Source organism: Melanerpes formicivorus, unplaced genomic scaffold (assembly GCF_026170545.1).
Source record: "Melanerpes formicivorus ecotype bairdi unplaced genomic scaffold, bMelFor1.0.p_v2 SCAF_7, whole genome shotgun sequence".
In the NCBI taxonomy this organism is placed as follows: Eukaryota; Metazoa; Chordata; class Aves; order Piciformes; family Picidae; genus Melanerpes; species Melanerpes formicivorus.
Window position 1 is genome coordinate 13,521,833 of NW_027142359.1, and position 26,922 is coordinate 13,548,754.

Here is a 26,922-nt window from a genome sequence, read left to right on the forward strand (position 1 = left end):
CTATGATTTTCCACCCTCCCCCAACACGCTGTAGAGCCCTGCTCGCAGACTTGAGCAATTACAGCATGGTGTCTTGGAAATGAAGCCACTGATTACTTTCTTATTCATTCTCAGCCCAGTCATTGCAGGACTTCTTTTTAACAACAGACGTTTTTAGCACCATTCCTCTGGAAATGAATAATTTTCAACTTCATTAAAACCAGCTCACCACATGAAGCTATGAAGGGTGAGGAATAAGAGAAAGTAATCAATCAAACAATTGCTAAATCCTAACTATAAATCTAGTGCAATGCATTGAAACTGCAGGAGTGTTCCTAAGCAACACAAACAGTAAGTTGTTTTCAATGTTCCCTGTAGTACAGTTCAGCTTTTCCTGCACAAACGGTTTTCAAGGTCTCTATAAATCAGTTTTAAAGAGAGTAAGTTGATGGAAAAATCATAGCAGCATGCAAAGTAAAAATCCTGGAGAGAATCCCCCTCAGCCCCCCTAACACTGTAGAAGCACAGTGTCCTACTGTAGACTTTTTACAAATAACATGAATGTCTTGATTCTCATATCACTGAATTCCTTGTTACTCCAAGGCAAGTATTTTGGTCCCAATTCAGGCATGAGGTTTGAAATCTGGTTTGGCTTGCACAGAGGCTGTGGAAAGTACTGAAGAAAGGACAACAATTATTTCTTTAACCTAACCATCAGCCTTTACCCTCTGGTTGATGTAGACCGGGCATATTTTTCATGGAGCTCTCACACAACCCCAGTGTCAGCTGTACAAAATACTGCTCCATGGAAATAAAGATTGTAAAATCTACCTTTAAATCTGTATGAGGGGATAGCAGAAATAAAACACAAAAATAATAAATGTTTTTCTTAAAATCTTCCAGATTATTAAATCGAATACTCATTTTAATCTCTGTCTGCATTTCAATTTACAGAAGGTAGAATTTGTATTTGTAAGTGGCAAACTTACCTTATATTTTCATAACAGCTAACTTCTGGCTTTAGCATTGCAGTGTGTCGAAATACTTTATAAATAATCACTCCGAAAGCCAGCAAATTAACCTGAGAGGAGTGGAGAAAGGAACTTTTAGTTAAAAGCAGGATGCTTTTGAATTAATGCAACTGTTACATAGATGAAACAAGTCAGGTAAAGTTTCTGTGTAATTAAACCTACAGAATCCAGTGACAGAAGAGCAAAAATTCCTTTTTTTTTTTTTTTTTTTTCTTTTCCCCACTTCCATGAAAAAATATGAGCCCTGTAATAACATTGATCAGACAGGGCTGTAACTCTGCCTTATCTCAACAGTATCACTACCAACAGTGTGCAAATGTTTATTGATTTTATTGGTAAATCACTTCAAGTTCCTGCTGGAAATTTTTTTCTCTAAGATGGAAAGAGAGGAGAGAAGAGAGAGGAGAGAGGAGGGGAACCCCCAAAAGCCCCTCCCCTCCCTGGATTTTCTGCTATGCCATAATACACAGATCTTGACAAAATGTATGCCTATTGTTGAATAACCTTAGTAACGTCACATTTTCTGAGCTCTTTGGCATGTGAAAACTTTCAAGTAGCATAATTTTTTTTTTGAGGTTTACAGAAACAATTTTAAAAACCCCAAGTTTGGTTGAAGAGCTCCCTGCTGCTTATTCTCTCTTACATTTTATGTTTGTTTCATAGATTAGTAATTTCAGTGTGTTTTTCCCCCTGCCTTATTTACAGTGTCATTACTTTATTTGAGCTTGAAACAGGAAAAAACCCAACAAAACCAACTAAAGGAAGCAGTTTTGCAAAGAGTGTTCAATTATAGTTCTGAACCTCTGTTTGCTCAGCTAGGCTTCACTAATTTTTCATTTAAATGTAGACAACATTTCTGTAATAATGTGACTGTATTTACCTCCTTGCTTTAAAAATAAATTAAAATCTTATTTTGCTTTGCAGCATTTAAGATCAGAATATATAAAAGATGTTAGTAAAGGAACCAAATATTAGCTGGATGTCATCCAGATACTGTTTGTAGAGTCTTGGTTGTAATAGTTTGGTGGGTTCCTGTGAGCTTCCAGCTGTAGGCCGAATAGAATTAATGTCTTCCTCAACTTGTTTCTCCAGAAAGACTGTGTGGGTTTCCTTCCTTCATCCTTTTTCTTGAAAAAAAATAAATTCCTCCAAAGTGAAAACAAAGGCTGCTGTACAAGCACAGCATCACTTCAAAAAGAATCACTTTCATTTGTTAACACTTGTTATGTATGTCCTTAGAACATTTTTGTGGTGTCAAGGGGGGAGTATCTGATATTAAATGCAGGCACTGCTTTAATTAGCTGCATGCTCATACTTTAATACAGAATAATGTATTTACAATTTGATAAGACAGGAGATAGAGCTGATTAGCAGTTTAGGGAATTAAGCCTTCATTGAATACCTTGTACTCGCACTGATCATGAGAGCTATTCTGAAGCTCCTTATATTTAAAATTGTAATCTATAATATCTCCTAAACCAGCAATTTTTCAAAGTTAATTATAAGTCAGTCAGCAGTTGTGGGTAATGATATGCAGACTTACTTTTTAATCTTATATTTGTTGGTGAATAATATATCAATTAATTTACTGCACACACCGAATCTGCATAACCCACCTAATGTACTTATGAAACTGCAAAAGATAGAGTGAAATGTGATCAAAGTACCACAGGCATGGACAGTGCACACATTGATGATTCTTCAGAAACTGCTATCAAGATTGCAGTGCAAACCATGCAACCAAACTTCCTTTCTTCCAGCCCATCATCAAAATGACTAATACCAAAGAAAGCCTTCCTCTTGCCATTAACATGCTCTGTAAAAAGCTCTATGGGCCAAACCCTCTTGTCCTTCAGCTACATAAACTGGCTGCAGAGGTTTTGCTGAGCAAGGATGGAATGGGCAATGGGCAGGTGTGGGGCCTTGTGGCAGTGGACTCCATTTCTCTTTGTCCCATCAGTGCTCCATTACACACATAATATTGACACTGTCCGTTGCACAGGATAATAGGATTTGGCCCGCTTCATCAAAGTAATACCCATTAACTATGATCTTTTCATTCATCAATCTATTCTAATGGGAATAATCTATACCTATCATGGGAATTGGAGAGGTTAAAACCACCTTCTTGCAGTCAGCTGCCAGAGCACAATTACTGTATAATACATCTCAGGTAGCCTTGCAGGAGGTAGTGTTACAGGGTAATGAGGGTGAGCTTAACTTCTGAAACATCTGGTCATTTCCAAGATTTATTAAAGTTCTAAGCTGGTTTTTGCCCCATTTTGAAACACTCCATTAATAAAAGATATCCGTAGCAAAGTGCATAGTCTGCCTTTACACAATGCTCACTGTATTAAAACAGTAACTTTAGGCACCTTAGCATTTACATATATATATCTATTTTTTTTTTCTTTTTAACTGAAGTTAGATGCCTCTGGAACTGCATTTTAGCCGTTGGAGGACAAAATAGGTAACATTAAAGTCATTGTAACTGTCGTGTGATACAGAAATGCAACAACAACAAAAAAAAACCCAGTAAAAACAAACTCAGAGGGAAATCCAGGAGAAAAACCTAGCAAATGTGAATAATGTGTCAAGCATGACCTTTCCTGAGAACTGGTAATTCAACAGATATTATAAACTTAGCATATTTTTCTTCAGCCTGATACTCCGCATGTTCTTTACTATGAACATACCAGTAGCCTTCACTATTTCTGGGTAATGTAAAATAAAATGTTTATGCTGGACAGCTGGCCTGAGTAGGAGTATAGAGAATATGGAGTGTGTGAGACTCAAGGGAAAATGACCTTTGTATACCTGTTATGCCCAAAGAGCCATACATTATTCAACAAATGGCATGGGAAGTCAAATCACCCAAAGTGTCTGGTCAGAGATGCAATCACTTCAAACATGTACATTTGTATCGAAAATGAGCTTCAAATGAGCAGAAATGGAGGTAGTAGGCTGCAAAAGTAATCAAAAGTAGAGATAGGCACAAGGAATTATGGCTCCTCCCAGTTTTCCAGCTGGAAAAAACTGAGGGAGTTCTGTGTGAGAGACACTGAAACATCTAAAAAGGTTTCAGCTGCTACTTATAGCCAAATATTGTGTTTTATATTACTTTGGCTGTAATCACATGTTTTCATGTTTGTAATTAAAGCACAATCTTCAGATCTTGTTGAATAAACCTTTGATGATGTTATAATTAAGGCTGCCTTAAGGTGACAGGCAAGGTGAATGAGAATGAAATTGGCAAACATAAGGCATGCTGTCTCCAGAGAGGCAGTAAGCTGGAGTAGAGCAAAATGTGCAGGCAACTGTGAAACCAACCTCAGGTCAGGCTTTGCACAGGTCTGGAAAGAGCCAGCCTGGGGACTGCTGCTGCTGCCACATGCTGGCTTTGGGGAGAAGTTACCTGTGTAATGAGCAGAGCTACTCCGCAGCTTTGGGCAAACTCAAAGCATGAAATATTGTGGCATGGACACAGTTCTATCAAGTGAATAACAGCATTGCAGTGTGACTTGTGCCTTTGTTTTCAGAGTTATTACATGGCTGAGCAGTTAGAGAAACTGCTGCGTGTCCTAAGAGGGGCTTCTCGGCAAGTCTAATAGGCTAAAGGGGAATTGCATTGATTCCAAGCCCAGAACGGAATTATTTTTATTTCTTTTTATTTTCTTTTGCTTGTTTTTTATTTAATGAGCCACCTCAAAGTGGGTAAGCAGTGTGCTCAGTCCCTATTATTTCAAAAAGAAAACCTTCGACTTTCTCTCTGCAAGCCAGACCCTGTGAGGTGCTGAGTATCTCAGCCCTCCCTCCCCCTGAGATTCCATAGGAATCAGGTTTCACTTAGCATGCTCAGATGCACTACAGGATGGATTTTAATAATTAATCTATTCCTTCTATTCCTTTTTTTTTTTTTTTTTTTTAAGTGGTTAATCAAAGACAAGGGCTGATATAGTAACAGCCTCTACTCATAGCATCTTCAGGGAATAATTTCTCCTTAAAGATATTTGTAAAAGTATTTTTAGCTTTCTTAGATTAAAGAAACATTGTGGTATGTTTATGAACAAATGGTAGGAAACTTAAAATACATTTATGTGGCATAGACATTAAATAAAGGCAATTATCAGGATCCCATGATATCATGATTCTGTAGACATGGGCAACTATATTTATGTATCTTTATAACCCTGGATAATCCCCAGGTACCCACAAATGTTGATGATCTAGGTTTTATTGTGCGCTCATGACTGGGTTTAAAGGGGGATGGTAAGTCTTTAGTTGGATGGTAAGTATTCCTTGGGGAGATCACCTATGTGAACAGTCATGAGGACTTAGGACTTTGTAGTGACTTCTGGCCCCATTAAACCGATGACAGAACTGTGAAATGAGGAAACTGCAGGTTTCACTCTGAAGGTCAGCACTTCCATGTATCATGGATGCAGACTGTGCTATTAAGCAGGATAGCAAACTTCTGCAGCTGTGTTTTGGGGATCTCCATAGTAGAGTTCCCATGTTCATAATGGTGATGCTGGTGGGTAAGATACAGCAGACAGGCAAGAAAGAGTTCAGAGCTGTCTGGGGTTGTATAAGTCCTAGGATACAATCTGACCCACAGCATCGATCTGAATAATTTACTCTTATAAAGAAATTTGCAGGAGAGAAAAAGCAACTGCAAATTCAGATAAATTTCCTTGCGCTTTCCTAATAATCTTTCAACAATAAGAATGTTTTGCTAAAGGAATTAGCCTGGGGACCTCTGTTCAATCAATCACATGTATTTTAGGATAGGAAGAAAGGCTGTAGCTGTAGGGCTAGGATGGCTGCACAAATCTGTTTTCATATTTGCATCCCACTAGCTGAACAGAGTACTTCTGCACAGGCTTCCTTGATGATGGAAAATGCCCAGTGGTGGGCACAGGTAGAGCAAAGTACTGTTGCTTTGGTTTCTGCTCCTAGTAGTTCTGGGGCCACTGCAGCAGAATTTCACCCATCCACAGTTTGTAGAAGAAAATAGAGTGGTGTTCAAGACATAATATTTACCTGGTTCTTTTTCATAAGATGAGGATACAGAAGAGCACTAAGAAACAATCTCATCTATTGTTGAAGCAAATTGCCAGCTTCTCAGCTGATTACTAACTATTTTGCAAACTGAGTAATAATACAAAAATGAGCATGTAGGTCCTAAAGCACTAAATGTTCCAAGCTGTTGGAGTTTGTGCTAATATCATATTGCTTAGCAACTGCTATATTTAAAACAGGTCCTTAATTCCACTATTAAATGCACATATTTTACATACTGGAAGAGTAACAAAATGTTCTATCCTCAAGTAAATATGATGTTAGTCCTTCAGACTGCATGAAATGCTCTCTGTGTAGGAGTGGAATGATAGTTATTTTCAGCTGAGCTGAATGGTATGAAATACACAAAATTTAATAAAGCATGCAAAACACCTGCCTGCAAATAAAAATATTTGCACTTATGTTGAAGAGTTGTAGTTTCTTTCATAATTAATTACAATTAAATTATAAGATACTGAGTGAAGTAATATGTCATCATTTTGCCCTATTAAGGTAGCTGACAGCTGTCAAATTCAGTGACTAAGAAGTTGTTTTGGGTTTTTTTCCTTCCTCTCCTCTCTCTTTTTTTTTTTTTTTTTTTTTTTTTTGAGCAAGAAAAAAAAAAAGGCACTTGAAAGCTCAGATGGAAATGGTTTATCTTTAATGGCAGTAGCTCAGTCAGTACCTGGGCATCCAGTAAAGTGAAACAGAAAAGGACAAGAGGCATTTAAGGAGATTTTGCCTAACATTATTCTGTTGAAAAATGTCAGTTCATTAGCACTAAAAGACATTTACTGTTTTAGACTATACTTGCACCAGGAAAGACTTCTTGACTAGGATAGTTTTTCTGATTAATCAGAAAGGACACTTGTGAACAATGAAAATCCCTGTGGACAGGACATTTAGCTAGAATGCTGGAGAGACAGGCACAATTTTCTGTTGCACTTAATATTCAAACTAGTCTATGACCCTTAGTTTCTCCAGCCTCTGTACTAGCTGTTCACTGCTATGGTTCCATCAGCCCTGCTGGATCTGTTCCATGCCATATAAATAATTCACTGGTGCAGGGAGATCTGACTCTCCCTCATCCCCCAATTCCTCATCCTGGACTATCTAAAGACAGTTCTTTTTTTAAACACAAGTAATTATTTAATACATGTCTGAGGTTTTTTTGGCTATTTCCAATACCCATGTATTTATGGAATTAAAAAGGAATTGGTAATTTCAAAATATCCTTTGACTTTCAACACTTATTAAAAAACTTTAAACACCAGCCTTTCAAGGCTCTCTAGTGTTACAAAGAAGAGAAGGTATAAGAAAGAAGCAGCTAATTCTAAATATTCAGACATACTTGTTCTGATTCAGTCTGAGCACTTTACATTCAAACTTCAAAAATGAAACCCCCAAATCATTCCCTTTTCCTTTCTTAGTCTCTGTCTCAATAATTGATGAAACCATCTATATGCTGATGTCAGATCTCACAAAAAAGAATGAGAAAATTTCTCCTGCTGCTCTCTTAGGCATATACTTGAATTTTTTACATATATCATATTGAATTTGGCTCTTTCAAAAAATGTCTGAAGTTCAGAGCAGCTGTACCTGTATCAGTCTTTACAATGACCCTCATTATGAGTGTTTGAATTAATAAGCTTGTGATGGTCTGAATTCTGCTACAGAGAGCAGTACATTTTTGTCTTTCTGGCTGATACGGCTAATGGCTGGGTAAAATGACAACATCGTGGGTCATCGTTATTTCAGTCAGGGGAGAATGGAATTAAGCTATTAACAATACAACAATTTAAGCTTCAAACTGAAAATTTATGCCGTATTAATTGCATACAATTGGACACAAGCTGGCAGTCAAACAGTCTGGGTTTCTCTCTTTACTGATTTATCTCATTACGATGTCCCCAGTGAATATACCTTCTTGAATGCTTTAAGTACGCAATCTTATCTGAAAGTATGAAATGTAATGAAAAGAGCAATAGATGCACTTTAGGTAATATTTTGGGGAAATATTTTCAGTGATGCAGGATTAGAACTATTTTAAAAGTTAAAACATACCTAAATGAGTTTATTTCACACTCTCTCAGGAAATACATCAATTTCATATAGAGCTACTCTTTGTATAAGAATACTTCACAGCTGTTCTTTTTCATATCTTGAGATGCTGATTTAGATTCAATTAAATATTTCCTTTATATTTTTAGATCACTTACATCAAGCTGTAAATAAATAAATGAATAATGGGGTTTCTTTATTTTTCATCAAAGCAAACAGCTTCTCAGACTTCTGGGTTCAATGTTGTTTCTTATTGGATTGCAAAGCTAAACATCAGCATCAGAAGCATGACTGAAATGTTGGGTCTGACAGCAGGCTGTATTTGTCATTTTGGAGTGTGAATAGTTGGCACAAAGCTGTCCATTCCTTCCATAGTTTGCCAGATCCTCTAAGGGATTTGGTGCTTTGCTTTTCAGAAACGTTCACAATTCTCCTGTGGATTGGGTCACAAAATCCTATGCTGTGGTTTACTATTTTACACAAAGCCGCAAAAAGCTCTTTCAATGACCAAGTGAGATTGCCAAACAGATTATTCACATGTGATTACTACTGTGAATTTAAATTTTCTTCTGCAAATGCCTGCAAGGGATGAATCTAAGGGAAAGTAGTATAGCAGAAGAAAACTGAGATTTAAGTGAGAAAATATGTAGTGTGGATATAGTCATTATGTAATTACTAAGAAAGTCCAAAATACATTATCAGCCCATATTAACTATTTAAATCAAATCTATGGTGTCCTTTCAATTAACAGTTTAGGGTAAGCATAGTGTTTATCACATTGTGCTTAAAACAAGGCAATATAAAGAACCACCAAGAGAATATGAAGCAATTAAAAAAAAAAAAAAACACACCACCAAAACAACTACACAAAACAGCAGTTTTCAGGCAGTTGTGTTCTTTCTAAGGTAGTGAGCATCCTTCTTGCTAGAAAAGAAGGATGCCTGAGACATTAACCTGCACCAAGCTGAAGGACATCTCAGGACGTCTGCACAGCCAGGAGGTCCATTGGGAATGGCAGTATAAAAGCTGTATCTTGGAGATTCAAGGTGGTCCTGTCCTTTGAACAGGTCAAGAACTTTCTGAATCAGTGATTATTTAGCCCAGCAGATATTGTTGTTGCTGAACAACACTGCAGTTCAAGTTAATTGGTTCAACCAAAGTTGCAGACTCGGTGTTAATGCTACTACATAGTTAATTATCTCCACTTTATCCACAATGGCATAAGAAATGCAATGGAGACTAATGAAAGGGGGACTAACATTCCTTCATAAAAAATAATAAAACCATTGTTAGTCCTTGTAGGAAATTTATTTTCACTAAAAGGGAAGACTGATTAACAAAAGTAGATATAGAACAATGTTTAAACTGCCTATTTTCTGGAAAACATAGGGTAAACAGTACAAAGTATAATTTTCTCTTCTAAGAAACATAACTAGGCATTTTTCACATATATCCCTTTGGAAAAAAAAGATACACAGGATTTTGCAAAGCATATTCACTAAAAAAAGTGAGAGGGTGGTATGGCTTCTTGTGATGGAGATTAGAGGTTAAACAACTTTTTTTGTAGTAGTCTTAAGAATATAAAAAATTATCAAGAGTAATGAAGATGCAAGTCTGAAAGCCAGTAAACTTTTAAATCTTTCTGTATTTACTCTCCTGCAGGAAAGATGTTCGGTTTCAATGGCCTAGATTGAGTACACTAAATTTGCGAGCATATGAGGAAACAGCAGAGTAATGGAGTTGCCAGGAAATTTTTCTGCATTGATTGCAGCAGTATTACTGATCCTGAATCAGTCTGAATGTACAGAACTGAATAAGTATTAGAGCTGTCCAATAAGGTTTGATGAATGCACTATTCCGTTAATTTTACCTTTTATGTTGAATAAATTATTTGACAAATAATAGGAAAATTAATCAAATAAATTATCTGATGAATATATTTTTAAGTAATCGACTAGCTCTAATGAGTATGTAGGCAGTTCCTTACTGAAAAGCATTACTCTGCTGTTAGCCTACTTTCATCACTCATGTGTCACTTTCTTTTTTTTTGGATTTTGCAACTGCAATCTGTATATTTTATTCATTTGCCCATTCATTTCTACATGGGAAGTTCAAAATAGTATGGTTAATCAATCACTGCAATTCTTTGAGGTTTTTTTTTTTTTGGTTTACCGCTGATTATTCATTACTTTTACTACACACAGGAATGCTTGATAAAAAAGGACTTGTTTTTTTTATGAGGATGGTTCTCCCAGGAGCTACTCTTGGCTGTTATGTTCAAATGCAATACAATAATGATCTGAAAATTACAGGGTCCATTTATAAGCCATTTTTGTAGTTGCAAACACTACAACTACAAATACATGAGGAGAAACAGCGAGGGTGACAGAGCACTGAAGCAGGCTGCCCAGAGAGGTTGTGGAGTCTCCTTCTCTGGAGACTTTCAAAACCTACCTGGATGCATTCCTGTGTGGACTACCCTAAGTGATCCTGCTTTGGCAGGGGGGTTGGTCCCAATTATCTCTTGAGGTCTCTTCCAACCTCTAATATACTGTGATACTGTAATTACCAATTATTTCAAGAAGCTGGAACTCAAAGCCAAGCCAGACCTGAGGGTCTGAGGGTCCCTGAAAATACTCATTAGAGGAGTAAACCAAGGAAGGGCATACAGGAGCCACCTCCTCACTGCACAGTGCTAGAATGTTTGGAGAAAAGCCATAGAGTGGATTATTTGGGTGATGTTCAGTTATGGAAATATTCTAAACCTCAAAGACAAAATCTGTATTTTGTTATTACAGAGGTGATCTCACCCAAAGATACCTATAGATTTATCCTATTAAACAGCAAATTGGACATATTAACGTTACATGTCACACTTCTGAGCTCTAGTTCATCACAGAAATGTGCCAATTTATTGTGGTAGTGACAGTGGGAACAATAGCAAAGCCTGCATGACTGTCAATACTGCAAATGTGTATATCACTTTATCATGGATGATTCTGAATGTGCTGCATGAAGCTCAACTGAACAGATTTAGTGGGAGAATGTACTGTGAGAAATACATATTAGAAGGGTTACATTTAGCTGCACTAAAAGCAGCAGTGATTCTTTAGCAAATTTTGCTTTTACTGGCTTATAGACTTTCATAAGTATAGTATGAATAGTCTTTACCTACCCCCTCCAAAAGACATTGCAACTGCTAGTTGGATAACTAACATATAGCTATCCCTCACAATAGGTACAAGTGAAGACACTTACCCTGTGGCCAGAGAATTTAGAATATGAAGTCTTCAAAACCATTATTGATGCAGAATAAACCCCTTGCATAGGTCTGCTCCCACTTAACACAGAGCAAGCTGTCATGGCAGACATTGGAATGCCATGAAGAAGTACTCCACAATGGGAAGGAGTTTGATATTGGCTGACATTACATGCTCATTAGAACAACAGACACATTACCTTTCAGACAAACAGTTATTTCCATTCTACTAAGTTCTTGTTACAGAGAGATTATTATTGTAAGAGCATATCACAAAACAAAAGAAAATGTTTGAGGGATTTTTCCCCCCACCACATTTTCATACCTTTTATCTCTGGGCCTTATATTTGCATTTGCCTCTATCAGGCATGAGTTGTGGTGTGTGTCAATGTTTGTCCCTTAAAGCTTGTGATAAACTCACTTTTCTATTAAAAAGTTTAAATACTTGTTATTAAAAATTTCTCCATACTTGTATGCTTTGATCTAATCTACTGCATAGTTTTAGCTAAAATGGTTGTGGTTCTAAAGATTACAAGTATTAGGAGGAAGAAATAAGTTGTAGAAATTATCTTCAGCCTGCAGCTTGTTTTACAAAGGTTTAAAATGCCTTTTCTTTGCTGACTCCATGTAAAGAGCTTCTGACCTGCTCCTTTTCATGTACAGTCACCAATCTAATAATAATAATAATAATTTTTAGATGAGATCAACAAGACCATTGCTTTGCACTTAAGAATTCTAGTAAAAATCTCGATATTAATAAGCAAACACCTTTGGAAGTAGTGTTTCTGCTTAGGCAATCAGAGAAGTAAGCTTGTACTCCTGATAAACACTTGAACTCCCAATGCTTCATTATTACTGCAGATTTAAAGTCCAGTGTGCCCTGCGACAGAAAATCCATTGGTATGGAACTGTTTGTTCATCACTTATATGCTTTCTCAAAGGCATATTACAGAATAATCCAAATCATAAGCCTCCTGGTTATCCATTCACACAAACTGAAAACACCATTCGGGTACATGGGCATTTGTTCTGGCAATGAGTTTAATGTTTTTGTGCAAGAATCCTGTGTAAAGAACAGCTCTCCAGAGATTTGGTATCCAAACTCTCCAGGCTATCTTGGAAAACCTGCAAACTCAAAGCTGTCAGTAGACAAAGCTCAGGATTAAAGGTACCTCGAAGCTGCAAATGTTGCAGCTTTTATATGAGGATTGTGATGCCCTGATTATCCCAGAACAAAATTTTTTTTTTATATATATATATATATATATATATATAAAAGTACTTTGCAGCATTCTTAATTAGTTTTGGTTGGTTAGTTGTTTTTATTTTGGGTTGTTTGGGTTTTTTGTTTTTGTGTGGACTTTTGTTTGGTTTAGGGTACTTTTTTTGTTTGGGGCATTTTTGATTGTTGGGGTGTTTTTGCTTTTGTTTTTCTTTAATCAGATCTGGGTAGAGAGGATATCTTGGAAAGAGATTGATTTCACTAATTAAAAAGACTTCCTGAGAGACACTACATTGGAAAGAGTTTTATCTTTGTTGTGGTTGTGCCCATTCAGTATGTTGAGCAGGAAGACTCGACAATGAAAACACAATTACTGCCACTGCCACCGCCATGCCTTCCACAAAGTAGACATCTAACATCAACTTAATCTTCTAGAGCTGGTGCCTATTTCCATAAGGTTTTCCATATTTTCCTTAGACAATAACCTACACAGAGTGTGATCAAATGACCTCACTTCCTGCAGACTTTGAAAACATCCTGCTTGCAGTTCAGGATTCAGTTTGCTATCATCCCATCAAAACAAGCTGTCCACTGCCTCAAAAAAAGTGCAGCTTCCTGAAAGCAGGTTGCCTTTCCTCCAAGGTCTATTAGTGCATGATTAAGATGAGACAATAATAAAGATGTGAATGTTGTGAAAACAAGTTATAACAAAATATTTCCATTACAAAAAATAGCAAACCAACCACAGGGCTGTTTGCTGTCCAGCTACTGCTCCTTTGTGTGGCTTCATTTAGGCAAAGGGGTGGGAATAAAAAAAAGAAATTGTCTGTCTGCTGTCTTCATTCATAGGATAACTACAGACCTGGTAGCTCAAAGAACTGCTATGGGCCTCAGAGCCCAACTTGCAGGATTTGCTGCTGTGGCCAGCTAGACATATGAAAGCCAGTGCAGACCTGCTCTACTTTTGCATTGTGTGCCTAGGATCCCACATCAGGCACAGCTCAGCTGGGTCTGAAAACAAGATTATAGATGCACAAATTTGGGGTATTTTGTATATTTTGATCATGTTGTTTTCCTGTCCTAACAGTGCAGTGCTATGTCACTGCCCATAAATCTTCATCTGAAGGCCGATGAGGAACAGGAATAAAGGCAATGACCAGCAAATCCTAACCTTGCTGCCTTCATAGAAAGAAATAAGATCCAAACATGAAATAGGAAATTACCAGGTTAAACCTAAGTATTGTAAGAGTTTCATTAAAAAAAAAAAAAAAAAAAAAGAAAAAAGAAAAAAAAAGAGATGGTCTCTCCCTATGATTTTGTTTTGCTGTAGTAACCTATTGTCTGTCCAGGCTATCTGACCCCAGAAGCACTGAGCTAAGGGACGTTATGGTGCTGTGCCTTGCTTGAAGTCTGCTGTGCTCAGTAGGAGGGTGAGATGCAGTTCACAGAATCACAGAATACATCCAACTGGAAGAGACTTCAAAGGATATCCAGTCCAACAATTGACCCAGCACTGAAGGGCTGACGCTAAACCATGTCCCTACATGCCAGGTCCTTTCAAGGTCCCTTCCAGTCCAAACCATTCTATGAATCTATGAAATGGCTAATGCATTGAAATACAACTGGTTTAATATCATCTTGTATTTGCTAGGCCCTACCACTTTGTTTTCCAAAATCCTCACATTTATCACCAAATAGCTTAAAAAGCAACAAAGAGCTATGTCTGACTTGACCGTAGATGTCCTGAGGCCTCACGATTGTACCTTCTCCTCCTGTTAGCTCCAGTTATCGCCAGATCACTGACAATGCACTCATACACAATAGTGCCCTGTTACAGCTGGAATGGTTTTTTAAACTTTATAGCATTTAGAAATACTCCTGAGATGCCGAAAATGTCTCAATTCAGAATTGAACATTTAATACCTGCCAAATTTGCAGGTTTGAAACTCCTTCCAATAGGAATTAAGAAGACCCTCTTCACAGCTGAAATAAGGCTATCAATACTTGACTTGTCTGCTTGTGTGAAATAGTGGGTTCTTTTCTCTGATGTTGCAATTTAGTTTAAAATGCTTTGATGATGACAGGGTACATGTGAGTGATAAAACTATAAAGGTGACAGTCTAATCTTACAAAGATGACCGATCACTGATAAGAGATTAAGTCACACAACATTTGAAAAATCAGATTATCTGTCTGCTAGGATGGTGTCTCTGTACACCTCCTGCCGAGCCATGCTGAGATGCCAACGACATACAAGCGTGCTACTTCTTAAAACCCAGAAATGCTTCACAGAATTTCTTAAAGCATGGAGATAAAAGCATGCAAGCAAATAAGAAATAAAGCTCTAACTCTGATCTTATATTGAGGAATGTTTTTGGTCAAACATTCATTTTTTAAGTTAGTATTTAGATATACAGCATATAAATAATTTAGAAACACTATAAGAAGATCTAAATTAGCCAATTCTGCTCTATAATTAGCACTCACAGCTCTGCTGGCAATGGGTGGGTGATTATTAAACACCTTTTATTATTGGTTTTATGTACTACAATAAAAAATGAAAATTATACTTACAAGAATTATTAGACATGCTGGTCCTATAAAACTCCATATAAAGTTATTCTTTGTGCTGAGCCAACATCTGAAAAGTAAACAGCAGAAAGTGCCTTGAAATGCTTTATTTGGACTACTGCATCCTTAGGTGTGTTGGTACAGAAAGAGGACTCACACTTCTGTAGTGCCGTAGTACTTGTATCCCAATGCGGCAGAGATTCCAACAACCACAGCTGGACTGATGTAACCAAAGACATAAAAATTCTTGTGCAAGAAACCCTTGTTATAGATGACTCCCACAACTATAAGATAGAGGTGAATACCTTCAATGCACATCCATGCAAAAGCAGCTAGAAGGAAATAATGAAGTAGTCCAGCAGTAATCGAGCAGAAGAGCTAGAAATTCAGAGAAAGCAAAAGTCATAATTCTAATAATATGTCTCTGTTAATATAACAGAACATACACAGCAACCTGGTGACTCTATAATGGTGGCCCAGCAGCCCAGATGGAATGCTGATTGACAAGAACTTGGCCTACACCCATAAACACACTTATTCATTAGTGTTTTCTACAGCAATTGGTAAAATGGAGACTATTATCAACTTTTAAAATTGGTGCATATCTTGCCTGAAAAAGTGTAAATGAAATGACAAGTTGATTCCATAATTACAGCTAAGTAATCCTGATCTAGACAAAGTTGGGTTTTATGATTTTGATAATAATGTAATTAGTCATCACAAGGAATTTTTTATGAATTAATTATTGTCACTACAAAGTGTTTGTAAATTTCTGTTTCTCAAGCAAACAACACTGGGGTGCTACCTCAGGGGTAGCAGCTCATATTTTTTCAAGTAATTTTTAATCCTCTTAATCTACTTACAGTAGAGGTGTTTTAAATGACCATTTTATACTTCCTTTTACTTGAAGTCAGTGTCACTAGAATATTTGTACTGTTACTAGGAAATAGGGGAAGTAGGTGGAAGATGCTATCTTATACTGTTTGTCTACACTATATCACAAAGTCAAGATTCAAGTGAAAACTACTCACCTTGTTATTGTTCATATTAATTCCAATCAAAAAAATAAGTTCTGCCAGGAAAAGGCTGCAGCAGAGGTTTTTGTGAATTGTTGTTCTAGTGCTTTGAATTTCACTGAAGAACCAGAATGTAAAAATGCACATGGAGAGGCAAATCAACGAAATAATTATTCCTAGCTGAGTGATTCTTGTAAGAATGTTATAATTTGCAACACCCTGGGGGAAGATTATAATATAATATTTAAAAGAATAGCTTTGCACCTTCTCAAGAAAAAACTCATTCTATAACACAATTATTTTCTTTCTTCCCCCCGCCCCCCCTACAAAATATTAATCAAAACCATTTGTAGAGTTTCACTGCAAATGTACACTTTGGATAATCTAAAAAGTATTCTGTGTTTTTGTTTTTTTTTTTAATAAGACAGATATAGTTCTAGGGCAAATTGGTAATGAGTTGCACATATTTCTGTTCCTGTATTTTCTCTGTATTTCTTAAGAAAACTTTTTATTAACATCAGTATCTCCTAATATGATTTTAAAAATCAGATCATTTTAGTGAATGACAAATACACTGGCAGGAGGACATGTATTAATATGACATGAATATTTTCTAATATAAAAGGACTTATCACAGCAGTGACTTAGATAAGCAAAATTGAATAACTGTCTGAACTGAATTTGCAACATGATCAAAACAAGACTCTGAAACAACAATCACTTCAAACAAATGCTATTCTGGAGATGTAACATGAACATTCTCCAAAGAAACACAGTCTCTTTTAATATTGGATGTGAATATTTCTGTATAGAAATACAGTTGTATTTGCACAAAGGACCTCTGAAATACATGGCTGTGCATCAGCATAAGGATAGTATTCAGCTGACCATAAAATATACCTGAGAATTACTTTTTGTTCTAAATAAAGGGCCAGAGATTATTCTCCCAGCCTTCTTTTTCAAAATAACTATATAAGTACCTGCAAAGGTTTTAAATTTGAACTGAAGACTTAGGATGCTATTTAGCAACCAGAAAACAGCCTCTATCAGCATGAAATTCACAGTGTGAGAGAACTATCTCAATACAGTATATTCATGCTAATATTCTGCTTGCTGTCAATTGTGATACCTTATAAAGCTTCCTCCTGAGGCAGGACCTGATCTTCTACAGATCCATGTGTAGAGCCTTGAAATCTATGGGGCCTCTTTATATAAGAAGGACTTCAAATGAATGGTCATTCTCACAATGTTATCCTGGTCATAGGTCTCCATGTTTAATAGTCATAAACTTTAAATTGATTACACTCTTGCAATCTTTCAGGGAAGAATTTAAAGCTGATGTTTAGATCTCAAGGTTATACAAATGGGGGGCAAAATTTTGTGAGAGAGAAATTCAGGGCCATATGGTTACTGACCACCAAAGAATGCCAGTTAAATCCCACAGCAGTCTTAAAGTGGGATTTAAAATTAAAAGCAGTGCACCAAAAATAAGCACAACAGACTGTGTATTTGGAACAAGATAGTTTGCTGCATCACTGCTCTGTAATACTGCAGAAAGAACATAAGGAAATTCAAACACATATGGGAAGGATTTTGTTTGCTCTATGCACAATAAATTGTGTGTTTGTTGAACAAAAACAAGAGACAACCTGAAGGGAGAATGTACATAAGTTGCATTGAAATAAAAACATAAGCAATGAAGACAGGGGAAAGTATCAGGTAAAACACTAAATTAAAATAGCACTTACAACAGAGCCACCTGAGGACATCAGAACAGCAAAATGAGTCAGATGATTACATTTGCATGAGATATGAGTGGAGTTGGAATGTGTCAGCTCACAGCCTTGTGTAGCCCAGTTCCCAATCATTGAGTCTGCTGAGTAGTTCCAAAATGCACATTTAATATCTTTATCTGCAGTCTGGAACAGAAACAAGATGTTTTACTGATGGCAAAAAGCAGGATATTTCCCACCAAGAGACCTTTAGAGACGTTAGCCAGAGCAATTCATTAAAAATCACTTGCTACCATTGGAAGGTTGGAAAACAAAAAAGCACATTTTGCAAGGCCTATTCCAAGCAATTAAAACATGCCTTGGGATGGAAGCATTTTATTCATACAGTTAACACCCCACCAGGGTAGGCTAATCAGATTACTGAACCCTTCTGGCACATGCAAAAGTGTTGGAATTTTTACCTACTGAAAACTGTTAGATAGACACCTGCACCTGCTGAACATGGACTGAACACCAAGGTTACAGCCACATTGCTTGTCCTGCTCATAGTCCCTTCCAAATGAGCAGTTCAAAACCTGTGCATTTTGCAAAACATTCTGGGGTAAAGTCAGGGCCATATCAAACTTGCTGCATCCAGTGTGACAACAGTGATGAATAAGACCATTAGGATTATTTATTACAGTTTGTGTTTACGAGCACTACTCAGAGATAAGGTCCCCACTGCACTACAGGCTATATAAATGTATGCAAATTCATATAAAGGTGATTTCTAGCAGAAATATTAGAAGGCAAGTAGCAAATTTGAAAGCTGTATAACCAAGATTAACACCTCTTCCCCACTGCCCACCTTCCTGCAGAGTAACTTTCTAATTGTTTCTGGTAACTCTGTGCCATGTAAGGCAATTCTTCACATACAAGTGAAGTCAGGAAAAAAGTGCCATATATACAGGAGTGAAACCTCTCTACTTTAAATAAATATGTTCAGATTTCAGAAATAACAAATAAGCAATACTCCAGGTTCATCTATCACCTCCTAGCTTCAAATTAGCTTTTTGCACTTCTTCACTTAATTTAGTATGCATACTTAACTGTCTGATAAACTTTCAGGGAAAAGAATACCTAAACATAGAATAGTCAAGATTCTGTAACATTCTCTGATTCAGACATCTACATTTTTTTTCATACTACAACCCAGGAAAGATGGTATTGCCATTGCTTGAGTCCTGTAACAATTTTCATCTATACTATACTTAGTATATTACACTTAGGATGTCACATTTGAAATTAATCATGTTGGAGATAGAAATGACAAACATCAGCAAACAACAGAATTGTGTCTCAATATATCATACACTGCAGGTATGCTTGTAGCACATAAAATGATTAGCTATTGTTTTGTTTTATTTGAAGCGGATAATAATAAATAAACACCCCCTTACCTTGGCATACTTCAAAGTAAACGTTATTTTCTCAAGCTCATAGAGCGTAGGTGGATTTGAGCTAATTGCAACAGCTATAACTGATGAGCTTACTGTCTGTCTCTGCTCTGAAGTATCTTTTGAAGAGTGGTTTTTAGGTGATGAAAGCAGAGAACCAATATTGCTATACCTCAGAAAGACAACTGCAACGGTGCCTATCAATCAAACAGACAATGTTTAGTAGTTTGTGAGGTTTTTATAGAAGAACAAAATTGAAGACATTAAGGAAACAATAAACAATAGACATTATTACTACTATTCCATAAAATATGCAAAACAGATGGAATCTTTGTGGAATACTTATAAAAATGGTTTAGAGGCAAAGAAATATAACTTTATTTAAAACAATGTAACTGCCATTAGAAATAAAAATGTTTGTTTGCCTTAGAAATTCTAATTAGATGTATGCACACATATTTTTTCTAGAGTAATATACACTTTCTCCTGTTCTGCGCTTGGCTACACATGTGGTGTCAGGTCTCATAAACTAAATTGACTCAGATTTGAAGTAATGGCCCTCTCTGAAGGATCTGCCTTGTTTTAACTTACATTCCAGTGAAGCTAGGATGGAAGACACATAGGAAAAAAGAAAGCAAAAGGTATTTTAGGATGCTGTATTGATCTGAAAAAATATCATGATTTTTCTTTCTGGTAGCAAGATAAACCGCATTTTTAGGTACTGATATGTGGTGATATTCAGATTAGCTGGAAAGTTAAGATTTAAGAAATCTTTTCTGTGATTAGGTGGTTTAATTCCTGAGCTGTTTAAAGACAGTTTTATAGATCACAGTAGATTTAAGCCATTTCTGTAGAAATCTGAGGTGCAAGACAAAAACTGGGCCCTGCTGATTTTGGTAATGAAGAGTGCATGGTCTTGCTGCAGTGAGCTACATTCTAAGTAGAAAAGATGTCCCAATTTTTGGAGGATGAGTAGTACTCAGAGTTGAGGCCACAGTGAACCCAGTCCATAGTCATGTAGCACATCCATGGCCAGGAAAAGGATAAACTTCAGGTCCCTGGTACCAATATTTAGTGCTAAAACTCACTCAATGATCACTATGCCACCGGAAATGTTAGAAATACCAGTCTTGAGGCAGTAATGGAGTAGGAGAGAGAGTGCTAAAAATACCTTGACACCTCTAGAGTTAACAGGGCTGTAGCTCAGCCTCAGTAACTGCACATTTGGTTATGTATTAGTGGGTACATGTCTATTTGAGGTGTTTATTAACACATCTACTCTCTAATCTTTGTTTCTTACCATTAGGATGATATTCGTCTCTCTTCTTTGGCGAGATCTTTATGTAATCTCCCTCTGTGTGTACGTGAGGGTGAATGTGCTTCATGTGGTGTGAATCAAAAGCAAAAACCTTGAGTGCTGCAAGAGAAGGAAAATGCTATACAAATCACAGCTTACGGTCTACCATAATTTACAGTTGGGGTTAATGAATGTGCTATTGGATTACATAATTACTGGGAAGTTTAATAATATATCATTGTGCCAAATATTTCAAGAAAAATGTTATCAATATAGCATGTTTACTTAAACCTCTATGCTTTGTTATTTTTTCATGCATACATTTTGCTCTCATATGTTTTACTATTTCCATGAAAAATATAGTCTTTTATTTACCTTGCATTAAATTAGGCATTGGAAAGAACAATGTAGGTTACTTTAGGAAGAGCTATTGCTTTATTAAAAATGCATTTCTGAAAGGGACCACAAATCACAATTATAAAAAGCAAAGCATAAAATTCACTACTGAATAGTAACATTTGATAAAAGCCAGTTTTTGAAAAGTATATATTTTATAGTTATCTATCCATGCTACCCAATGCACATTGCACCATGAAATAATGATGTGTCTTGTCAGAAATGAAACAAACAACCATCACCCCTCAGGACAAAAACTACATTAGAGGACATTGAACACTTGTTTCATTATAGTGCTGAGTTTCAATCATCCATTATGGGTACAAAAGAAAGTCAATCAGGCCTTTTTTATTTTCATTTTTTTAAATGAAAAAATCCCAAGAACAACATAAAAAAAAACCCACCAAACCCCAAAGAACAATAAAACAACAACAACCACCAAATCCAAAAGTTGACTGATGGAGGAATATCACTATGCTAGACCATCTGCATTGCTTATAGCACAACACAAAAATAATGTGAGCTATACAATAGACTAGCTGTCAGAAAATGTTTGTCAGGACATAAGAAATAGTTTTCTGCTGAAGTTTTGAAAAGCTTGTAGTTCAAGAGCTTGCACCGTAAAAAAGCAGCAGAGAGAGAGGTGCAATATAGAGGTCTTGTAAAACATATGTGTGGGGTATGTATGAGCCTTATGGAAAAATATATTCATTCTGAGAAACAATAAGAACAAAATTTAATGTCTGGGGCCAGTTTAGAATAGCACTCATACCATTTCCCATTTTAGAATAAAAGCAGGACAAAATTCATTTGCCTTTCACCATGGGAATTCCCTCCCCTTCTCTTTCTCATCCTTTTATCTCACTTGGGTCTGACTGACATTTACACTGTCACCAGAGACTGCACCCAAGTCCTCTCTTCTTGACCTTCATTGCCTCATCTCTGTGGCCACAAGAGTCTCTGCTTTCAGCCTAGGTGTCAGGGGAACAGAGGCTTGACATCTACCTCATGGTACCATTCTGAATCTGCTACAGACCCAGAGGTGCTCTGCACTAACCTAAATCTTCCTGTTTTTTTTCATCAGCCTTGTTAATTTAGTTTCAGAAAGGTGAGGAAAGAACAGATGGTTTGACCTGCCTCAGGACTAAAGCAGGAATCTTTCACATCAAGTCATCTTATAAAATGGCAAACCAGTAAGAGGCACTGAAGGACTGTACATAATCTAAAATAAGAAATAAGGTCACATCCAGTTTATGTACATTCAGAAAAATAAAGATGAAAGAGGGGACATTGCCAAAGGAATCAGAATTGTTTTATTAAGATTTTCAAAAGCAGCTGGTATCAGCCTTAATCTGCTCCCACTGAAGGAGTGGTAAAACTATTATTGCCACAGGGAAACCCACTGGAGTTGATGTGAAGACATCAACACACAAGGAGAGAGTACAAGAGCAAAATGTTGCAATAGAGACTAACCAATTCTCCTGCCCTGAAATTCCTCTTAAAATGAGGGTTTTCTCAGGAAATAAAACCACTCAAATCAGACTCACTTATTTCAGGTTCATTTATAATACTTCCATTTAATCAAAAAGAGTAAAGAAATCTTGTAGAACAAGTTCAAATTTCTACTGGTGGATTTTATGCATATGAGATACATAGGATAATTCCGTACCTATAAAATCAATCCAGATTTACTGTGACAATGTGAACATAATGAGATTCTGAAAGGACTTCCCACAGCCTCTGAAGGTTTTTTTTTAGGCTCAAATGTTCAATCTTGAGAAATTATGATGCCTCTACTGAAAGTCATGTGTTAGCTATGAAATTCATACAAATTAACACCTGCGTGTTCCACATAACACCATTTCTAATCTTTGTGCTGAAAATCTCCTCAGTGTAATCCACATCTAAAGGATATCTTAGATTAATTTTCTTTATCTTACCTATGTCACTTGCATTAGCATCTAGCTGTGTTGTCTTTTTGAAGTTCTTTGACATGAGAATCATCGCTTGTTCTGTAGAATGCAGCAGCTTAGTCAGGCTCCTTCTTTGGTTATCTACGGGAAGAGCTTCCCACACTCTAATTTTGTCTTTTTGTAAAAAATTGTTCACAGTGTTAACCAAAACCTGCAAATAAAAGAATAATTTTAAGTGGAAGAGTTATTCACTATCTGTAAAATAAGAAAACCCCCATGACTTATGGTTGATGCACTCACGTTAATTGTTGTATTACGAAGACCTTCATTGTCAGAAGCAGAGTAGTGCATGGTATTCAGTGATGAATAAGACAGTGCTTCAACATATGAAATCACATCTATGGGTAAAAGCGGTCCCAAAGTGTTTTTGTTAATTTCTTGCAGCATCTCCAGGGGTGATTTTAAATGACTGATCTGAAAGACACAAGACCCTGCATATTAATGAAACAAAGTCACATTTTTGCAAGTGAAAGTAAATCCAGTGGAAATGGATGACTTCTGTGAATTAATATCATGGAATCATAGAATGGCCCAGGCTGGAAGGGACTTCCAAAGGTCATCTAGTCTGACCTCCCTGCAGTCAGCAGGATATTCCCAACTACACCAGGCTGCCCAGGGCCTCGTTGAGCCTCACCTTGAATACCTCCAGGGAAGGGGCCTCAACCACCTCCCTGGGCATCCCATTCCAGTGTTCCACCGCCCTCATAGTGAGGAACTTCTTCCTCATATCAAATCTAAATCTGCCCATCCCTTGTTTGAAGCCATTGCCCCTTGTTCTGCTTGGGCATAAAAAGAGGTACTATTTAAATCAACAGGTTGACCTGTAAAATAATGGTGTTATTTGTGTCTGGTACCCTAGCAATCAATTAAGATAAAATTAAAAAAGCCATGTGGTTAGTTTATTTTCAAATGCAGACTATAAAGCACATAGTTTAGTGAAACTGTACTATTTCACCTTCACTGCTTCAGTTTAGGAACTACTAAATGCATACGTACATAAAACAGTTTCAAAAGTAAAAGGCTAGTGAGTACAAGATGAAGTTTCAGTCTTCTGGCTGAATAAAAAAAGAATTATCTCTTCATATGGAAATCTAATGAGATTTTAGCCATCAATCTCCCCTCCCAATAATTGATTTTGCAAACTCCATAGGGGCTGCTGCTGAACAGTTTGTATAGGGTTTGCTTTATCTTTGCAGCTAAATAGACCTAGAACATAGGCTAAAAGCTAGGCTAAAATCTGACAGACTGTTATTTGCATAAAATTGAAGTATTTTGATGTATTACTTAGATTTAAGCTTACTTTGATCACATTAAAAAAGAAATCTCACTCTTAAGATCCTGCTGTGGGCTTTACTATATCTTTGCATTGAAATATTGTAAGCATGTATTATATTTAGTAGAATGTTTTACATTGCAGGGTAACACCGAAAGCATGTAAATACAATGTATGTCTTACACTAGGTTAATAAAAGCCTTGAAATTAACATCTTTCCAAATCTCAACTTTATCAAACTGCTTAATATAAAATGCTAACCAGTACAACTGATTTTAACTTATTTATGCTTATGTTTAATTTTAAGTAGACAATACTGCAGTTGTAGACTAATGAATACAGAATTCATTAACATCGTTTTAATTTGCTTCAGGAACCTGTGATTCTGGTGAAAAAAAATTCTTGAGTCTAGGGTCTTTGAGATTACGCTTTGAAGAGTAAATATACCAGCATACTAGGATGTTATTAGTTAATTTTCTATTTTGTCACTTGTTGACATTACTTTGGTAAGCTGTCTTGCTGCCTTTCACTCTGAGCAAGCAAATAATTGCACATCAGTAAATGCAGCAGTGTATAACTTCAGGAATTACAGAAACAGTTGAGTGATTACCACACTTCTGAATTTTTCATGCATCATGACTCACTTGGCTGGAAACAGAGCACATGGATTCCTAGTAAGTTATCATGATTTGAGCATATAATCCAGTTCAAATAATTTGAAAACATTAAAAAGACTTCCGTAAACATGCTTAAGTTCAATTGTATGCTTCAAGCATTTGTAAAAAGCTCCTTAAGAACTATTATATTCGAAATAACAATTTCAAACAGAAGCAATTAAAGGATTTAGAAATTAATCTATAAACCAATGCTACTTACTGCATCTAAAGTTCTATTAATATGTTCAGTTATACAGTCTTTGAATAACTCACACTTGGCCTTCGGGTTTTCTGTAGAAATTAAAAAAGAAACCAATTATAATTTGCAGTTTAATTTTCAATATTCAATATACACTCATTTTAAGAGGTCTTGTCCAAGTAATTTCCGAAACCACCATCATCCTGAATTTAGGCACATAAGACACAGCACTCCATTCTCACACTTCAGCTAGTAAGGCTTTGCCAAAATTACAGCACTGGATTGGACTGTCAGCTTTTGTTTTTCTCAGGTAGAGAATTTGGAATCTTTCCTTGGGACTTCCACAGGTTGAAAATAGAGACAGCTCAAATTTACAGGAGGACAGGTCTGACAACTACAAAGAAGCAACCATTATTTGAAATGTATTTCATCATGCTGTTTAGCAAAAATACATTTATGAAATTATTCCATTCTCAAGGAATGTCGATGATACTGTGTTACCTCTTTTTTATGTCTTGCTGATTAATCTAACTGAAGATAAAGAGGCACTGGTGGGTTTCTTAGAAGATGTAGCTCTATAATAACACATAAACCTTTATAATATCATGTACCTTGGCAGGAAGTGCCATCATTTGGCTTAAACTGCAATTTTCCTGTGGATGGTTGATAACCTTCCTTACAGGAGCAGTTAAACCCTCCATCCACGTTCTCACATTTTGCATGATCTCCACAGGCAACAGTTCCTTCATTGCTGCACTCATCTACATCTGCAAATATTGTGAGAAATTGAATTTTTATTAAGTATTTACAGACACCTTACTGCTTTGTTGATAATAGCCCTGAACACTGCAAGCAGTTTCATAATAAAATTTCATAGCATAAAAAAGGGTAAAATCTAAAAAGGCGACCTTAATGGCAAGACACCTGCCAGTTCTAAAACTTAGGGATTAGAAGAATAAATCATAATTGATCATATTTTTATACCGTCACCTTTATTACTATGTAATATTGCATTGTTAATGTTTTAAAACTGTGAGTGTAAATGTTAATTCTATCATAACAAAATGCTCAGCATGATGTAAATCATCTGAAATCCATTTTCCAGAGATTAGACTAAAAAGATTTTCTCAGCCTTATGATTCTGTTAGAAAGGAGAACAAGAACTGCAGCCTTTTTTTTTGTTGTTGTTGTTGAGTCATGGCTTTAAAAAGATGGTACAATGGAGCACTCTGTCCATCTTGTTAATCAAAGATTTAAGCTCTGTACCCCTTAAAGTGCTTGGTGGTTTTTTTCATTGCATGGGGTTGTGTTTTGTTTTTGTTTTGTTTTGTGGTCTTGTGGTTTTTTGTTTGTTTGTTTGTTTTAAATCCACATTTAAATTACATTTGCCTAAAATGGCTTTTGCGCCTCTAAATAATTTTGCATTATGCAAACATGCTCGGTAACCAGGTGGGGCACAGCCCAAGAGCAAATCTGATGAATTCCAGTAAAGGAATTAATAAACTGATCAATTTAGGAGAGCTGGACACTAACACTCTGGCAGTAGTAGGGATTATTTTGCCTTATTTGGTTGGCTGGGGATAAAGATCAAAAAGCTCAATGGAGATAGTCGACTGGGAACAATACCAAATAATTCTGAAGAATGAAGTAATGGACTGTGAAATGCTGTGCTGGAAAGGAGAAAAATGTGAAGAGCTTTGGGAAGGGTATATCTAATAAGAAGAGTTGAAAAAGGAAAAAGTGATATATGGCCAGATTT

The 26,922-nt window shown here is 36.4% G+C and overlaps 1 protein-coding gene across 2 annotated transcripts in view; it reads right to left on the reverse strand.

Moving 5' to 3' along the window:
* ADGRL4 (adhesion G protein-coupled receptor L4) overlaps positions 1 to 26,922 on the reverse strand; it is a 74,551-nt gene that overhangs the window by 2,937 nt on the left and 44,692 nt on the right. Inside the window, exons 4-14 of one of the 2 annotated variants that reach the window (XM_068141116.1) lie at positions 25,775 to 25,930; positions 25,185 to 25,255; positions 23,276 to 23,449; positions 23,003 to 23,186; positions 20,670 to 20,786; positions 19,373 to 19,566; positions 17,949 to 18,119; positions 16,216 to 16,419; positions 15,342 to 15,562; positions 15,188 to 15,254; positions 969 to 1,060 (exon numbers count right to left, since the gene is read on the reverse strand). In XM_068141116.1, the coding sequence (XP_067997217.1) occupies positions 969 to 1,060; positions 15,188 to 15,254; positions 15,342 to 15,562; positions 16,216 to 16,419; positions 17,949 to 18,119; positions 19,373 to 19,566; positions 20,670 to 20,786; positions 23,003 to 23,186; positions 23,276 to 23,449; positions 25,185 to 25,255; positions 25,775 to 25,930 (1,651 nt within the window). The remainder of the gene's footprint in view (positions 1 to 968; positions 1,061 to 15,187; positions 15,255 to 15,341; positions 15,563 to 16,215; positions 16,420 to 17,948; positions 18,120 to 19,372; positions 19,567 to 20,669; positions 20,787 to 23,002; positions 23,187 to 23,275; positions 23,450 to 25,184; positions 25,256 to 25,774; positions 25,931 to 26,922) is intronic. The other variant, XM_068141117.1, reaches the window with a different exon arrangement.